Source organism: Aotus nancymaae, unplaced genomic scaffold (genome assembly GCF_030222135.1).
Source record: "Aotus nancymaae isolate 86718 unplaced genomic scaffold, 86718_ANA_hifiasm-v0.15.2.pri h1tg000079l, whole genome shotgun sequence".
Taxonomy (NCBI): domain Eukaryota; kingdom Metazoa; phylum Chordata; class Mammalia; order Primates; family Aotidae; genus Aotus; species Aotus nancymaae.
Genome location: NW_026988494.1, coordinates 277,916 through 296,566, shown reverse-complemented (window position 1 = coordinate 296,566; position 18,651 = coordinate 277,916). Strand labels below are relative to the sequence as shown.

The window sequence follows — 18,651 nt, the reverse complement described above, 5'->3', positions numbered from 1 at the left end:
ATATGAAACTATAAAAAATTCAAATAATTAAAAGCCATCTTTAAAAAGAAGAAAAAAGCTTTTCAAAATATAGTACAAAGGTACAGTAACCAGAACAGTATGTTACTGTCATAAAATACAGACATATAGAGCAATGGATAAAAATAAGAGAGTTCAGAAATAGACTCATATATGCTGGCTCCAGCATGCCACTGGAGGGCCACATTTTCATTAGAATTTAAGTATGCATTTTTGAAATTGCATGGTAAATTTGTGGGTAAGCATTTCAAGGTGTCAGATTTTCTTGATGCAAATGTTGAGAGCCTCACTTTATGGCTTTTTTTATGGCTTTTTTTTTTTTTTTTTTTTTTTTTTTTTTTTACTTTGTGTGTCTGTCTGTGTTTTAGTCCAAGAAAGCAAACATTTGATATGTGAGATTGCCACTCTAAATAAACAAAACTACACTAGGTTATGGTACAAAAGTAAGCTTGATGATCACTTTCTATGAAAAAATATTTTAAAATAATCATTTAATTTTTCAAAATGATCCTAGGTGTGTAATTCCAAAAGCATATGCCATTGTTCACCAGGCTATCAGCCTCCAAACTGCCAAACACGTTCCAAAGGATTTTCTGTATTTCCTGAGGAAGATATGGGCAAGTATCTGTCGTTTAAATATCCATTTAATAAAATTCTCAAATTGCTTATCTTCACTAAAACTAAGTTCGATATTGCCACTTATGAGGCAACTGATATTTGTAATGAAAAGGTAATCAGAATTCTCTCAAGGAATGGAAACCAAACATGCCATCTTAATCTTTCTCTCTTTTTGTTAATTAACTAATTAATTAATTAATTAGTTTTATTTCAGTAGGTTTTTGGGGAAGAGGTAGATTTTGGTTACACAGATACGTTCTTTAGTGGTGATTTCTGAGATTTTGGTGCAGCCATCACCTGAATAGTGTACACTGTATCCAATGTGTAGTCTTTTATATCTCACCCCCTCCCATCCTTCCCCTCAATATCCCAAAGTCCAGTGTATCATTCTTATGCCTTTGTGTCCTCATAGCTTAGCTCCCACTATGAGTGAAAATATATGATGTTTGGTTTTCCATTCCTGAGTTACTTCACAGTATTTTACTGTCTCATTAATGGTCTCAAGCTCCATCCAGTTGCTGCGAATGCTATTATTTTGTACCTTTTAATGGCTGAGTAGTATTCCATAGTGTATATATGTCACATTTTCTTTATCCACTCAATGATTGATGAGCATTTGGGCTGGTTTCATATTTTTGCAATTGCAAATTGTTCTGCTATAGACATATGTGCAAGTGTCTTTTTTATATAATGACTTTTTTCCCTCTGGGTAGATACCAGTAGTGGGATTGCTGGATCAAATGGTAGATCTACTTTTGGTTCTTCAAGAAATTGCCATACTGTTTTCCACAGTGGTTGTACTAGTTTGCATTCCCACCAGCAGTGTAAAAGCACTCCCTTTTAACCACATCCATGCCAACATCTATTTTTTTTTATTTTTGAAGTTACGGTCATTCTTGCAGGAATAAGGTGGTATTACATTGTGGTTTTGATTTGCATTTCCCTGATTATTAATGATGCTGAGCATTTTTTCATATGTTTGTTGGCTTGTATATCTTCTTTTGAGAGTTACTTATTCATGTCCTTAGCCCACTTTTTGATGGAATTGTTTATTTTTCTTACTGATATGTTTGAGTTCCTTATAGATTATGGATATTAGTTCTTTGTCAGATACACAGCTTGTGAAGATTTTCTCCCACTCTATGGGTGGTCTGTTTATTCTGCTGATTATTTATTTTGCTTTGCAGAAGCTTTTTAATTTAATTATGTCCTTTCTATTTATTTTTATTTTTGTTGCATTTGCTTTTGGGTTCTTGCTCACGAATTCTTTGCCTAAGGCAATGTCTAGAATAGTATTTTGATGTTATATTCTAGAATTTTTATGGTGTCAGGGCTCAGATTTAAGTCTTTAATTCCTCTTGAGTTGTTGTTTGTATAAGTTTCATTCTTCTACATGTGGCTTGCCAGTTATCCCAGTACCATTTGTTGAATATGGTATCTTTTCCCCATTTTATGTTTTTGTTTGCTTTGTTGAAGATCAGTTGGCTATTTGTACTTGGCTTTATTTCTGGGTTCCCTATTCGATTCCATTGGTCTATGTGTCTATTTTTATACCAGTAGCATGCTGTTTTGGTTACTATAGCCTTATTATCTATAGCTATACTGTTTTGAATGTGCCCGATCTTGTCTTGCTCTCTTTTCTAACATTAAAATATCATAATTGAAGCTGAATATCTTTTAAAATTTCTCTTTACTGATATTATTGACTTCCTCTTTTAGAATATTTTCTCTTTTTAAAAAATTTATAATGAAAAGAGGTTTAATGAACTCACAGTTCTGCATTGCTGGAGAGGCCTCAGGAAACTTAAAATTATGACAGAAGGTGAGGAGAAGCAAAGACACATCTTACATGGTGGCAAGCAAGAGGGATTGTGCAAGCACAGGAAAAACTACTAGTTATAAAAACATCAGATCTTGTGAGAATCCACTCACTATCATGATAACAGAATGAGGAAACTGCCCCCATAATCCAATAACTTCCCACCAGGTCTCTTCGGCAACACCTGGGGATTATAATTCAAGATAGATTTGAGTTGGGACACAATTTCTCCTTCTCAGCTCTATGACTGATCCTGTGACCTCAGCTCTAAACAAACAACATTTGCTCTGTGTTTAGTACCGTTACTGTGTTTCTCTTATAGAAGAAATGGAAAAGAAGACCAGATTTTACTTTGAAGGAGTTTATCATTTAAATCAGAAAAATCTATCAATTTCTGCTTAGGAGATGACAGAAGTGATGCTGGTATATTATTCTTTTTGTGCACCACAGCTTCCATTTCTGTCATTCATTCATTCATTCATTGAGTTAGCAAATATTTATTGAAGTCTTAATATATTCCAGGTCTAGGTGCTGGTCTAGACACTGGGGATGTACAGTGAGCAAAATGAAGTTCTTCTTCTCATGGAGTTCAGAGGATATGTTTAAGTCCATATATCCAGTGATAGCAAGGGACAGAATTAGGATTAGGAATCAATTCTTCTAATTTTTATGTCAGTGCCCTTTTAGCAATGCTGCAATGGCCCATTTATAAACATTGATCCCCAAGGCCAAAAGCCAACAATCTACCAAGGAAAAATTGGATATACACAAATACATTGAATTCCTTTGATAATGCACCTTGTAAGAGTGTATTTTTGGATAACCATGCAATTATGCAATCCCACATTGTATGTCATTGAATTTTTTGTCTCTACTTACAGTGTTATAGTGAGATTTTGCTGTAGCTGCTGTGAGACTTGAATACTTTTGAACTTTCCAAAATTTAGTTTCCATGCTTTTAGAACGAAAGGTTGTAGAGATAGTCCTAAGGATTATGGTTACAATTCTAGAATGATTTTTCCATGTTCCTTGAATAACAATACAAATTCAGAACATTTAATGCATTTGTTGCAACTTGAAAGTAAAAGTAGATAGTTTACTTTTTTTATGTTGATCTTTTTTGTATTTGTATTTTTAGATTCAATCATGGAAAGAGCATCTGAGAAGACTGAAAACAACTGGCTTCTAGGTTTTTCCATTGCTCTTCCTATTCTCATTGTAGCAACCGTAATAGTTTTGGCAAGGAAACAGTTGAAAAAGTGGTTCACCAAGGAAGAGGAATTCTCAAGTATCGAGTAAATTGCATTTGTGTTCTGAAGTTAAACATTAGCATTATTTGAATCTAGTTATACGTAAGACAATATCATGAGCAGCAACAATACTTTACGTATCCCTGGGACATGTTGAGTATTACATCAACACGTCATTTAACTTTATGAGGTAGTTGTGAATAACCCTCTTTTTAAGGCACAAAGATTTGGAAGTGTAGTTTACATAGTTTGCCAAAGTCATGGACTGTTAGTTGACAGAGAGGAAGAACTCACATATATCTGTTATTTCCTTATCAAAGGGAGATGATCTATGTCATCTACAAAAGAAACACCAGAAATTTTATTAAAAATGCCGATTTCTGGGCCTTACCACAGGCTATTTTAATTCACATTGCTGACTCATATAAGAAATAATTTTAAAAATATTCTTTGGGTTAAATTTTCAGAAGGGAAATTTATAATTTAGATTATTACATTTTTATTTTCAAGAAATAATTCAAACACTAAGAGAACAAGATGACAAGCATTCACTTGTTCATCATGGGAAATAAACAGATGTTAATACTTGTTTCTCTTATAAAATAAGGCATTGTATTTGCAGCTGCTATTCCTTCTGATATGATCCCCTTCCCTCCCTGTAGAGACACTGAATGTTTGTGTATCTTACATGTTTTTAATACATGTGGCATTATCCATGTGCCATAACCTAGTATTGTTTTATATATAATTTTAAATAGCTATTCTGTCTTTGTAGATGCATTTCCTTTTCTAATTTTGAAATATGTAACTTTCAGTTTCATTGAGTTCTCTATATTTCTATTGTTTTTTATACCAAGTTTTGCTTTTTTTCCCTCAATTCCGTTCTTTTTACTTTTGCTCTGTTGTAACTCTAAATTTCTTGATTTTAATGCTTTATTAATTTTCAACCTTTCTTATTTTCTAAAATAAGAAATACTTTAATAGCAAAAACCTTCTCCGTATATGTCATTTTCTTTACACTCTCCAGTTGTTAAACTGTAGTCAACATTCAGTTAAAAAAATTTTAAGAAATCTAGTGTGGTTTCTTGTTTAAATAATAAATCAACTGTAGTCTTTAGTTGTCATTTATATAATTTATTTTCACTGTTTTAAAAATAATTTTCTAATTTTATTAGATTATTTTGAGAAACTTGTCTGTATGATTTAGACTCTTAAATTTTGGAATGAAAAATGAAGTAAATTTTTATAAATGTGTAATCTCGATATATCTGCTCCAACGTTTTTAGGACAAACTTTTAAATCGTGTTGTTTCAAATCATTTTTATGCATACCATTATTTCCCCCTGTCTGTTTGATACTTTATTTTCGGTGAGAGGCAAAGTAAAATTTTCAGTGGGTTGGAGCTTTCCCTCTGATTGTTGAAATTTCCGCTTTATGTGTTCTGATGCTTTATATGTTTTAGTTATATTTTCTTGGTGTATTTTCTTTTAATCATTACAAGTTGTATCTTAAATACAGTTTTCACTGTTTTAGATTGCTATATCAACTTTCTCTTTAAAAATGACATTTACCTGGTACACCTTTTTCATTCTTTTCTCAATCTGTCTTTGCATTTAGCTGGTGTTTTATACATAACCTTTACATGAAATGCACTAGTGGAGTTTGTTATGCTCATATGCTTAATCCATGATGACATATGCTTAGGCTGAAATTTGCCATCATACTTTTTTTTCCTATTTACCATGCCTTTTTGTTTTTTTTTTCTTTTTCTATAATGTATTTTCTTGGTTCCATTTTTCTTTTTTTTTTTTTTTGAGATGTTGTTTCACTCTTGTAGCCCAGCCTGGGGTGCAGAGGTACAGTCTCAGCTCACTGCAACCTCAGCTCCCTGGGTTAAAGCAATTCTCCTGCCTCAGCCTCCCGAGTAGCGGGTATTACAGGTGTGCATCACCATGCCTGGCTAATTTTTTGTATTTTTAGTAGATATGAGGATTCACCTTATTGGTCAGGCTGGTCTTGAATGGTTTCATTTCTCTGTTCTCTTTTTTTCTTTAACTCTTTGGACATTTTTATATTCTGTTTTTGTTTTAGTAATTTTCTTTAAATTTTAGATTTTGTAGTTAATGTTATATAATGTCTAAATTTAATCATTACATATAGTCTTCTTTGAAATAACCCAAGGATCTTAGCCATTTAACTACTTCCATTTTTAGTCTGTCATTTGACTTTCCAATTTTTCCCAAATTCGCCAGTGCTATTTTTGTTATTATCATCTTTCTATTTAGTCAGTGAATATGGATTTTCCAGTGTATTGCCCAATCTTACTTACCATTCCTTTTCTAAAAATCTTTTTTTTTTTTTCTGGAAATAATTTAAGGACAAAAATTCTCAAAAATTGCACAGGATTCTCATGTACCCTTTGCCTGGCTTTTTCCAAAGATAACATCTTACATGAAAACTGCATTTCCACAGCCAGTATAATGGTATTGGTATAATATTTTTAATACAACTAAAGATCTTATTCAGATTTGCCAGTGTTTGTATGCATTCATTTATATGTGTGTATAGTATTACCACATTTTATCATGTGATTTGTTTACCCACACCACAATCATAATTTTTTTTGGAATCCTGCTTTTTCATTCTAGGTTCAATTATTTTATTTTCTCTGAGATTTATTGTGGTACGATTGACAAACATTGATGATTTGCCTGATATATGTATATACTGTGCAATGAATATCACAATTACTATAATTAACACATTCATCACCTTATTTAGTTAACCTCTTTTTTGTGTGTATAGTGAGAACACTTAAGATCTACTCCCTTAGCAAAATGACAAGTTTTTCACATATAAGGTCATGTCATCTGAAAACAGATACTATTCTTCCTTTGCAGTTTGGATGTCCTTTATTTCATATTTCTTGCCTAATTCCTGTGGCTAGGACTTCTAGTACTACATTGAATAGAAGTGGCGAAAGGGGCTTCTTGTTTTATTCTTGATCTTAGACCAAAACTTTTAATGATAGCTTTTCACTGTTGAGTTTAATGTAGCTGTGTGCTTGTAATATATGGCTTTTTATTATGTTGACGTATATTTCTTCTATAATGAGATGGTAAGAGTTTTAATTAAATAAGTTGAATTTTGTTTCCTGTGTCTCTTGAGTGTATTTTCAGCTGTCCTTGCATCACAAATATAAATCCCACTTGATCATGGTATATGATCCTTATAATGTTCTGTTAAATTCAGTTCACCAGTATTTTATTGAGGATTTTTATGTCTATGTTAATCAAGGATATTGGCCTATTATTTTCTTTTCTTGTAATGTCCTTGTCTAACTTTTGTATCAGAGTAATGCTGGCCTTATAAAATGTGTTTGAAAGTGTTCCCTACTCTTCAATTTTTTGGAGGAGTCTAGGAAGGATTAGTATTAATTATATTATAAAAGTTTGGTAGAATTCACCAGTGAAACCATCTGGTTCTGTTTTTTTCTTCATTGGGAGACTTTTTTGAATTGCAAGTTTTACTTATTCATGTAGTTTTAAATTTGCCAAATAATAATTATACATATCCATGGGGCACATAGTGATGTTTCAGTACATGTAATGTATAGTGATCAGATCAGGGTAATTAGCAGATATATCACCTCAAATATTTATTATTTCTTTGTTTTGGGTGGAGTCAATATCCTCCTTCTAGCTACTTGAAACTATATATTATTGTTAACTATAGTAATCCTACAGTGCTATAGAAAATTAGAACTTTTTTCTCATAACTCACTGTAATTTTGTAGATTTTAACAAATCTCTCCTTATCCCTCCCTTCCCCCTAAACTTTCCAGCCTCTATTATCTTCTGTTCTGCATTTTACTTCTGAGATCAACTTTTTTTAGCTTCTACATATGAGTGAGAACATGCAGTGTTTAACTTTTTGTTCCTGATTTATTTCACTTAACGATGTCCTTCAATTCCATCTGTGTTGTGGTGAATGACAGGATTTTATTCTTTTTATGGCTAAATGATATTCCATTGTATACCTATACCACATTTTCTTTATCTATATGTTGTTGAAAACCTTGGTTGATTCCATATCTTAACCATTATAAATAGTGCTTGCAGTCGACATGGCAGTGAAGATGTCTCTAAAATACAGTGATTTCCTTTCCTTTGGATAAATACCCAGTGGCGGGATTGCTGGATCATGTGGTAGCTCTATTTGTTGTTTTTTGAGGAACTGCCCTCCTATTCTCCATAGTGGCTATACGAGTTTACATTCCCATCAACAGCGTCCTTTTCTCTGCATTCTTGCCAGTATTTTTTTTTTTTTTTGTCTTTTTGGTAAAAGCCATACTGGCTGGGTAAGATAATACCTCATTGTGATTTTGATTTGCATTTCTATGATTATTAGTGATGTGGAACATTTTTTCTCATATTTGTTGGCCGTTTGTATGTCTTCTTTTGAGAAACGTCTGTTCAGATTACCTGCCCATTTTTAAATCTGATTGTTTGCTTTATTTCCTGTTCAGGTATTTGAAATCATTGTATATTCTTGGTATTAATCCAGTAGTTTTCAAATATTTTCTCATATTCTGTAGGTTGTCTTTTTACTATGTTGATTGTTTCTTTTGCTGTGTAGAGAGTTTTCAATTTGATATAGTCTCATTTGTTGTTTTTGCTTTTGTCACCTGTGCTTTTGAAGTCTTATTTATAAAATCTTTTCCCAGATCAATGTCCTGATCATTTTCCCTATGTTTTCTTCTATGAGTTTTATTATTTTGGATTTTATATTTAGGCCTTTGATGCAGTATGAGTTGTTGTTATTTTGGTATAGATTGAGAGGTAGGGGTCCAGTTTTATTCCTATGCATGTGGATATCCAGTTTTCCCAGTGCCATTTAATGAAGAGACTGCCCTTTCTCCAGTGAATATTCTTGGCACCTTTTTCAAAACTCAATTGGATTTAGATATGTGGATTAATTTCTGGTTACTCTATTCTAGTCTGTTAGTCTAAGTGTCTGTTTTTATGCCGGTTCCATGCTGTTTTGGTTTCTCAGCTTGGTAGTATATTTTGAGTCTGGTAGTACAATTTTTCCAGCTTTACAGTTTTTCTCAGAATTGCTTTGGTTATTCAGGGCCTTTTGTAGTTGGGAGATTTTTGATTACTCATGCAATCTTCTACTTGCTATTTGATATGTTCAGAGGTTCCCCTCCCTTCTTCCCTCCCCTCCCCTCCCTTCTTCCCTCTCCTGCCCTTCCCTCCCCTCCCCACCTCTTCCCTCCCCTCCTCTCCCTTTTCCTTTCTTTTCTTCTCTTGTCTTGCTCTGTCACCCAGGCTGGAGTGCAGTGGTGCATTTTTGGCTCACTGCAACCTCCACCTCCCAGGTTCAAGTGATTCTTGGGCCTCAGCCTCCAGAGTAGCTGGGACAACAGGTGTGCACCAGCACACCAGGCTATTTTTTTTTTTTTTTTTGTATTTTTTTTTTTTTTTTTTTTTTTTTTTTGAGACGGAGTTTCGCTCTTGTTACCCAGGCTGGAGTGCAATGGCGCGATCTCGGCTCACCGCAACCTCCGCCTCCTGGGTTCAGGCAATTCTCCTGCCTCAGCCTCCCGAGTAGCTGGGATTACAGGCACATGCCACCACACCCAGCTAATTTTTTGTATTTTTAGTAGAGACGGGATTTCACCATGTTGACCAGGATGGTCTCGATCTCTTGACCTCGTGATCCACCCACCTCGGCCTCCCAAAGTGCTGGGATTACAGGCTTGAGCCACCGCGCCTGGCCATTTTTTTTTTTGTATTTTTAATAGAGACAGGGCTTCACCATGTTGACCAGGCTGGTCTCAAACTCCTGGCCTCAAGTGATCTGCCCACCTTGGCTTTTCAAAGTGCTGGGATAACAGGCGTGAGCCACAGGCTTGGCTGAGATGCTCTGTTTATGATTCAGTCTTGATATGTTATACCTTTCTTGGAATTTATCAATTTCTTCTATTATTCAGCTTGCATATAATTTCTGTAGGTTCCATTTTATTCTGAGGAAGTACATTTTCTAGTAGATATTACAGTGATGTTCTAAGTGTAATAATCTGTGTGATGTTTATTACTGAAATTGTTTTTGTTTTATGTTCAATATTTAATTATAGGTTATGTGGGCATGGAATTTTAGGTGGATGGCTATTTCTGTTATCCCTTTAAGGATATGCTTTTAAATTTTGGCATGTATTATTTATGGGATGTCTGCTATCAGTCCAATTAATTCATTTTAATCTTTATACTTAAACTTTATTTTTTCTATAAGTTATGAAAATTTTCAGCCATTATCTCTGCAATGATTGACTTCCCCATTCTGCCTCTTTTCTCCTTCTGAACTTGCTGTCTTTTAGTGTCCCCATTTTAGCCTCCTTGGTTGTGGTGGTGGTTGTTCTCTATTTTCTGCATCTTCTTTTCTTCCTTTTCATTTTTTTTCCTTTTGTGATTAGAATACGGCTTTTAAAAATTGAGATATAATCTATATATCATGAAATTCATTATTTTTTGTGTCTACAGTGTTGAGTTTAGCAAATATACACACATACCACTAGCTCAATAAAATATAGAGCAGTTCTGTGATGCCAAATATTTCATCTCACCCCTTTCCAGCTCTGAGGACTGGTGGATCTGTTTCCTGTGGCTACAGTTTTGCTTATCAGAACTTTGTATAAGTGGATTAATACATTATGCAGTCTTTCCAGTCTGACTTCTATCCCATAGCTAATATATTTGAAATGTATCCATGTTATTATGTATATCAATAGTTTGCTCTCTTTTAAATATATTGTTTTATTGATATATACTTGATATACAATAATTTGCACATATTTTCAGTGTATAATTTGATGTTTTGATAATTTGAAAAGTAACACCCATAAAACCATCGGCATGATCAAGATGATAAAGGTATCTGTAACCCTCAAGAAATTTCCTATTTTCCTTTGTAATACCTCTCCTTGGTCTTTCCCTTTCATCCCCTGTCTATCCCCAGATTACCACTTTTTTTTTTTTTCAAATTTTAATTTAGGTTCAGGTTTGTTACATGGTTAAATTGTGTGTAACTGGGGTTTGGTGTATAAATGATTTTGTACCCCAGGTAGTGCACATAGCACTTGTAACTGATATGTATAAGATTTCAATTTCTTCATGGTTCAATCACGGTAGGTTGTATGTTTCTCAGTATTCATCAGTTTCTTCTAGGTTTTCTAGTTTGTGCATATAGAGGTGTTTGTAATAGTTTCTGAAGATTTTTAAAAATTTCTGGGGGATCAGTGGTAATGTCACTTTTGTTAATTCTTAGTGTGTTTATTTAGATATCTCTTTTTAAAATAAATCTAGCTAGTGGTCTATCAATCTTATTTATTCTTAAAAAACTTTCAGTTTTATTAACTTTTTCTCTGGATTCTTGTATCTCAGTTTCATTCAGTTCAGTTTGGATTTTGCTATTTATTTTCCTCTGCTAGCTTTGGGGTTGGTTTGCTGTTGTTTTTCTAGGTCTTCTAGGTGAGATGTTAGGTTGTTAACCTTAGATTTTCTAACTTTTTGATGTATGCATTTAGCACTATAAACTTGCCTCTTAACACTACTTTGGCTGTGTCCCAGAGCTTCTGTTATATGTTTATATTAGTTTCAAAGCATTTTTTATTTCTGCCTTAATTTCCTTATTTAACCAAAAAGTCATTCAGGAGTATGTTGTTTAATTTCCATGTGATTGTATGGTTTTTAAATTTCTTGGTATTGATTTCTGTTTTTATTGTACTGTGGTCTGAGAGTGTGATTGGTATGACTTAGATTCTTAAGAATTTTTTGAGAAGTGCCTTATTACTGAGCATGTGGTCATTCTTTGAGCCTGTGCCATGTGCAGATGTAAAGAGTTTATTTTGTGGTGGTGTTGGGTGGAGTATTTTGCAGATGTCTGTTAGGTCTATTTAGTCAAGTGTCACATTTAGGTCCCAAATACCTTTGTTAATTTTCTGCTTTGATGATCTGCATAAGATTTTCAGTGGGGTGTTGAAGTCTCCCACTATTTTGTGTGGTCCTCAACATCTCTTCATAGGTCTCTAGGAACTTTTTTTTATGAATCTGGGTGGTACATTGTTGGGCCCATATATATTTAGGATCATAAGTCTTCTTGTTGAATTGAACCCTTTATCATTATGTAATGCTCTTCTTTGTCCTTTTTAAATTGTTTTTGGTTTAAATGTTTGTTTCATCTTCAATAAGAATAGCAACCTCTGCTCTTTTTTGTACTTTGTTTTTTTGATAGATCTTTCTCCTTTCTTTTACTTTGAGCCTATGGGTGTCATTGCAGGTGAGATGGATCTTTTGAAGACAGCATGTAGTTGGATCTTGCTCCTTTAAACACTTTGCCATTCTATGTCTTTTAAGTGGGGGGTTTATCCCATTTACATTCAAGGTTAATATTGTTATGTGTAGGTTTGATCCTGTCATCATGTTGTTAGCTGGTTGTTATATAGACTTGATTATGTATTTGCTTTATAGTATCAGGGGGCTATGTATGTAAGTGATTTTGTGGTGACAGGTAATAGTCTCCCTTTTCCACATTTAGCACTCCCTTAAGGACCTGTTATAAGGAAGCTATGGTGGTAACAAATTCCCTTAGCATTGGCTCGTTTGAAGAAGATTTTATTTTTCCTTTGCTTATGAAGCTTAGTTTAGCTGAGTATAAATTTTTTGGCTGAAATTTCTTTTCTTTAAGGATACTGAATATAGGTCCCTAATCTCTTCTGAGTTGTAAGATTTCTGCCAAAAATACTGCTGTTAGCCTGTTGGGGTTCCCTTTGTAGGTGACCTGCCCCTTCTCCCAAGCTGCCTTTAAAATTTATTCTTTTATATTGCCTTTGGAGAATCTGATGACTCTGTGTCTTGGGGATGTTTTCATTTTGTGTGGTATCTCACAGGGGTTCCCTGAATATCCTGAATTTGCATGTCAACATCTCTAGTGAGGCTGGGAAAAGTTTTGTGGAAATATCCTCCAATATGTTTTCCAATTTGCTTGCTTTCTCTCTATCTCTTTGAGGAATGCCAATGAGTCATAGCTTTGGTCTCTACACAGTCACACATTGCTCTGATATTTTGTTCATTTAAAAATTAATTTTTCTTTTTATTGGCCTGCCTGTGTTGTTTCAAAGAAATGGTCATCTAGCTCTGAGACTCTTTCCTCAGTATGGTCTATTCTGTTATTAATGCTTTCAATTGCTTTATAAAATTTTTGCAGTGAATTTTTCATTTCCAGAAGTTCAGTTTATTTTTCTCTTAAAATGGCTATGTCACCTTTTAACTCTTTGCTGTGCTCCTTGGATTGAGTTTCCACCTTCTGTATATTGATGAGCTTCCTTGCCATCCAGATTTAGCATTATATGTCTGTCAGTATAGCCATTCCAGTCTGGTTAAGAAGAATAGCTGGAGAGCTACTGTGGTTGTTTGGTGGTAAGAAGACACTGTGTCTTTTTGAGTTGTCAGTTCTTGCATTGGTTCTTTCTCATTTATGTGGGCTGATGTTCCCTTAATCTTTGAAATCATTGTCTTTTGTATGGAGTTTTCTGCTTTTACATTATCTGATGCTTTAAGGGTTCTACTGTGGTATAAGTTATGTTTAGGCAATTGGCTTCATTTCTGGATGCTTTCAGTGGGCCAAGGCTCAAATTGGCATTCCTGGGCTTTGTGCTCTATCACTGGGGGCTTGGGACCAGGCCTGTGTCTTTGTTCTCTGTCCCCTTAAGGTTAAACCCCTGCTGCACTGGAGAGGCCAAAGTGTTACCAGTCTGCTGGCAACCTTCCAATGAACTGCCCAAGACTGGGTAATTTATAAAGGAAAGAGGCTTAGTTGACTCACAATTTAGCATGGCTGGTAAGGCCTCAGGAAACTTACAATCATGGCAGAAGGCAAAGGGGAAACCAGGCACCTTCTGCATAAGGCAGCAGGAGGGAGAAGTGCGAAGCAGAGTGGGAAGAACCTCTTATAAAACTGTCAGATCTCATGAGAACTCACTATTACAAGAACATCATGGGGGAAATCACACCCATGATTCAATTATTTCCACCTGGTCTCTGTCTTGATGCATGGGGATTATGGTAATTACAATTTAAGATGAGATTTAGGTGGGGACATGAAGCCTAACCATACCAGTTGTTTAATTTTTCCTTTCTTAAAGAAAAAATATTTTAAAAATTTTGCCATGCATAGTGTTCAAGCATTTGTGGGACTGTGAACTGGGGTCCTGAAAGTGCACTTTTTGGATGCTTGGGAGTCCTACTTCTCTTCTTGATGCATTTTTTTCTCTATTTATGCATATTTCCCTCTTGCATTCCAAAAGGCACTGGTCAAAAATTATATTATTCCTGTTTCATGAGTGAGATGGCCCCTTCTGGCTTTTGTTCTAGTTAAAGAGTTCACCTACAGCATCTCTGTATCCAAAGTCCTGGGGCATCAGCTCCTTCTAAGGCAGTGCTATTCAATCTCTGGCCTCAGGGGTAGTCTTTTCCTTAATAATGAATAAAAAACCAAAAGTTGGATTATGAAGGTCAGAATCAGACATTCAAGTCAAATCTATATTCTGTGTTTAGAAGGGATCAGAAAAAGCAAATCTGAGTGTTTTGATAGTGTCCTCACTGCAGGATTTGAAATGTGCCCTTCTTATGGATGAGGTATATGGGTAAATAAAACTGTTATTTATTTGCATCTCTGTTCATTGACTTTTGGACAGTATTTTATTTATTAATAGTTTTATAAAAGAGATAGTACTGATTATAAAATGGGCTTATTTTCATTCATGAAGTTGGCAAGTTTTCTTAGTACTAATGTGAGACATTTTCAATTTTTTTTTTAGATCTAAATCAGAAGGCAGCACTCAGACATATGCCAGCCAGTAAGTAGGTTAGAAGCTGTTTTTAAGATACATTTTGAAAATCAAAAACTTATTAATAATTCACAATTTATTTCTAAATATTTTTTGAACAACATCAATTGGTAAAGCAATGCACTGAAATCCAGACTGCTAACATACAGTCTAATTTAGTTTCTAATAAATTAGTCCTTTCTTCATTTAATAAATGTTTACTGGAAGTCTCTTCTGAGGAAACAAGGAAAAAAATAGCTGATTCTAAAATGAGATAGGACATGTGTGATTAGGAAAAAGAATATATAGTGCTTAGAAGTTACCCAGCTTGTGTTATAGAGCCATGTGCTGCATAACAATGTTTCGGTAAATGATGAACCACATGTATGACGATAGTTCCAAGAGATTATAATGAAGGTGAAAAATTCCTGTAGCCTAATGATGTTGTAATCAACACAGCATCAGAGAGCAATGCATTACTTGTTTGTGATGATGTTGGTGTAAGCAAATACCTATTGCACAAAGCAAAATATACAGAATTCTCATGATACAATCAATGCTACTTAACCTTACCAAAAAAAAAAAAAAAAAGCCACAAGAGGTGGTAATGCCAACAGCCAAAGCAATCTAAAGAAATACAGGTAATTGAACAACTTCAAAAAAATGCTTAGGATTTGTATAGAGGTTAAAAAAAATAGAATCTATTAAATAAGAAATAAAGGAGCTGAAAAAGACTTGCTTATTTTTAAATTGTTTAGAGAAATCACTCAGAATACAAGATAAACAGAATAGTAATATATAAAAGACCAGTTAAGAAACAAAGGAATTCAGAGACAGAAAATTTAGAGTGGGGAAGAGTCAATATTTGAAGAAATAAGGCCTTGGACTTTTACAAAATTGAAGATGGGTAGTTAAGAGTCTTGACACTGAAAGAGAATATTGAGTCCAGTTCACAGACTTATAAAATAGTGAGAACTGAAGTTATGGTTAAAAAGCATGAATAGGGGCTGTGTGTGGTGGCTCATGCCTGTAATCCTGGCACTTTGAGAGGCTGAGGTATGAGGAGTGCCTGAAAAATTAAAAATTAAGAAATTAGCCAGGCATGGGGGCATGAGCCTGTAGTTCCAGCTACTTGGGAGGCTGAAGTGGGAGGATTGCTTGAGCTCAGGAGTTCATGACTGCAGTGAGCCATGACCACCAGTGAGCTCCAGAAAAAAAAAAGAAAGGAAGGAAGAAAAAGAAATATGAGAAACATAAGTAGGATGAATAGGGACAAAATGCTATTTATTGATGATTAAAAGAACGGAACAATTAGGTAAATGTAATTAGCTCTCACCATCCCATAATTATTATAGAAATTTATATATCTAGATTCATGGCTTCTGTCACAATCTATAAAATTCCATGCGTTTGTTTGTTTATCCAAGCAGTACGCTAATTCAGTCATGAGTCCCTTAATACAAGGATATGCTTTGAGAACTGCACTGTTAGATGATTGTGTTGTGTGCACATCGCAGAGTGTACTTACACAGATCTAGACCATATAGCCTGCTACACACCTAGGTTATATCCTATAACTTTATGTATATAAGCCTGTACAGCATGTTACAGTACAAAATACTGTAGGTAACTGGAACCGAATAACTATTTATGTATCAAAACATAGAAAAGGTACTGTAAAAATATAATATAAAAGATAAAAAATGGTATGCCTGTATAGGGCATTTATAATGAATGGAGCTTGCAGGAATGGAAGTGGCTCCAGGTGAGTGAGTGATGAGTGAACGTGCAGGCCTAGGACGTTACTGAGTCCTACTATAAACTGTACAGACACAGTACACTTAGGCTACACTAAATTTATTTAAAAATTTATTTCTTCAATAATTAACCTTATCTTTTACTATAACTTTTCAAATTTATAAACTTTTTAATTGTATAAAACTTTTTGACTCTTGTAATAACACTTAGCTCAAAACACAAACACATTGTACAAATTTCTTTATATCTTTATTGGCTTTTTTTGTATAAATTTTTTTCTTTTTAAACTTTTTTGTTCAAAACTAACACACAAACACATTAGCGTTGGCCTACACAGGGTCAAGATAAGCAATATCACTGTTTTCCATCTCCATATCTTGTCCTTTTGGGAGGTCATCAGGAGCAATGACATATCTAGAACTGTCATTGGTTAGGATGACAATCCTGCCTTCTGGATACATCCTGAAGGACCTGCTAGAGGTTGTTTTACAGTTAACTTTTCTTTTTAAATAAGCAAAGGAGTACACTATAAATTAATAATAAAAAGGACAGTATAAGTGCAGTGTCTCACTCTTGTAATCCCAGCACTTTGGGAGGCCGAGGTGGGCGGATCACCTGAAGTCAGGAGTTCAAAACTAGCCTGGCCATATGGTGAAACCTTGTCTCTACTAAAAAAAAAAAAAAAAAAAAAAAAAATTAGCCGGGCATGGTGGCACATGCCTGTAATCCCAGCTACTCAGGAGGCTGAGGCAGGAGAATTGCTTGAGCCCGATTGGCAGAGGTTGCAGTGAGCTGAGCTTGAGCCACTGCACTCCACCCTGGGCAACAGAGCGAGACTCTGTCTCAAACAAACAAACAAACAAACAAATAGTAAACACATAAACCAAAACAAGTATTTATTATCTTTATCATATATTATGTACTGTACATAATTGTATGTGATGTACTTTCATATGACTGGTAGCACTGTAGGTTTAGCTACTTCTGAAGTCATGCAGCCTTAGCTCCTGTTTACACTGTGAGCTCTCAGTTTCACCATTTTTACTGGCAACAGAAGTCTTTCCTTGCTGTGAGCCTCAATTGTGTATCAAATGTTTGTGCATGTGTGTGTGATTTTTTATTTGGCACTCACCTATGCAAGGAATGGAAAGGAAAAATTGTTTTACCAGCTCACTCTGCTAGCTTACCTAGGGAGCAGTCTAGCTTTTAATTTACAAAATATTGTCTTTTCTTTAAAGATGAATAAAAAACAAAAAGTTGTGGTGTGAAGGTCAGAATCAGACGTTCAAAATCAAATCTATGTTCTATGTTTAGATATAGCCAATCTGTCTTTTTTTCTGAACAAATTTATATTCTATGTTCAGAAAAAGCAAATCTGTGTTTTTCTGGGTACTCTCCTCATTGCAGGATTTGAAATGAGCACTTTTTATGGATGAAGTATATGGGTAAATAAAAATGTTATTTATTTGCATCTATGTTCAGTGACTTTGGACATTATTTTATTTATTAGTAATTAGTTTTTTTGTTTTTTGAGGCAGAGTCTCACTCTGTCGCTCAGGCTGGAGTGCAGTGGCATGATCTTGGCATCTCCACTCACTACAACCTCTGCCTCCTGGGTTCAAGCGATTCTCCTGCCTCAGCCTACTGAGTAGCTGGGACTACAGGCATGCACTACCACACTCAGCTAATTTTTGTATTTTTAGTAGAGACAGGGTTTCACCATGTTGGCCAGGCTGATCTCAAACTCCTGACCTTGTGATCCGCCTGCCTCAGCCTCCCAAAGTGCTGGGATTACAGGCGTGAGCCACTGCACCAGGCCAGTAATGAGTATTTTAAAGAGCTAATACTAGTTATAAAATGGCCTGATTTTCATTTGTGAAGTTTGCAAGTTTTCTTAGTACTAACTTGAGACATTGTTTTCAATTCTTTTTTAGATCCAACTCAGAAGGCAGCACTCAGACATATGCCAGCCAGTAAGTAGTTTAGAAGGTGTTTTTAAGATACATGTTGAAAATTGAGAATTTATTGATAATTCACAATTTATTTCTAAATATTTTTGAACAATGTCAATTTGGTAAAGCAATGCACTAAAATCCAGACTGCTAATCTGGATTTTAATTTGGTTTCTAATAAATTAGTCCTTTCTTCATTTAATAAATGTTTACTGGAAGTCTTTTCTGAGGAAACAAGGAATAAAATAGCTGATTCTAAAATGAGATAAGACATGCATAATTAGTAAAGGAAAAGAATGTATAGTGCCTAGAAATTACCCAGCTTGTCTTATACAGCCATGTACTTCA

At 34.6% G+C, this 18,651-nt stretch overlaps 1 protein-coding gene across 1 annotated transcript in view; it reads left to right on the top strand.

Annotated features, from left to right (window-relative positions):
• Positions 1–18,651, top strand: part of ADAM32 (ADAM metallopeptidase domain 32) — a 135,322-nt gene that overhangs the window by 107,047 nt on the left and 9,624 nt on the right. The window contains exons 18-21 of the mRNA XM_064368683.1: positions 533–635; positions 3,594–3,750; positions 14,585–14,623; positions 18,286–18,324. Of these exons, the coding sequence (XP_064224753.1) occupies positions 533–635; positions 3,594–3,750; positions 14,585–14,623; positions 18,286–18,324 (338 nt within the window). The remainder of the gene's footprint in view (positions 1–532; positions 636–3,593; positions 3,751–14,584; positions 14,624–18,285; positions 18,325–18,651) is intronic.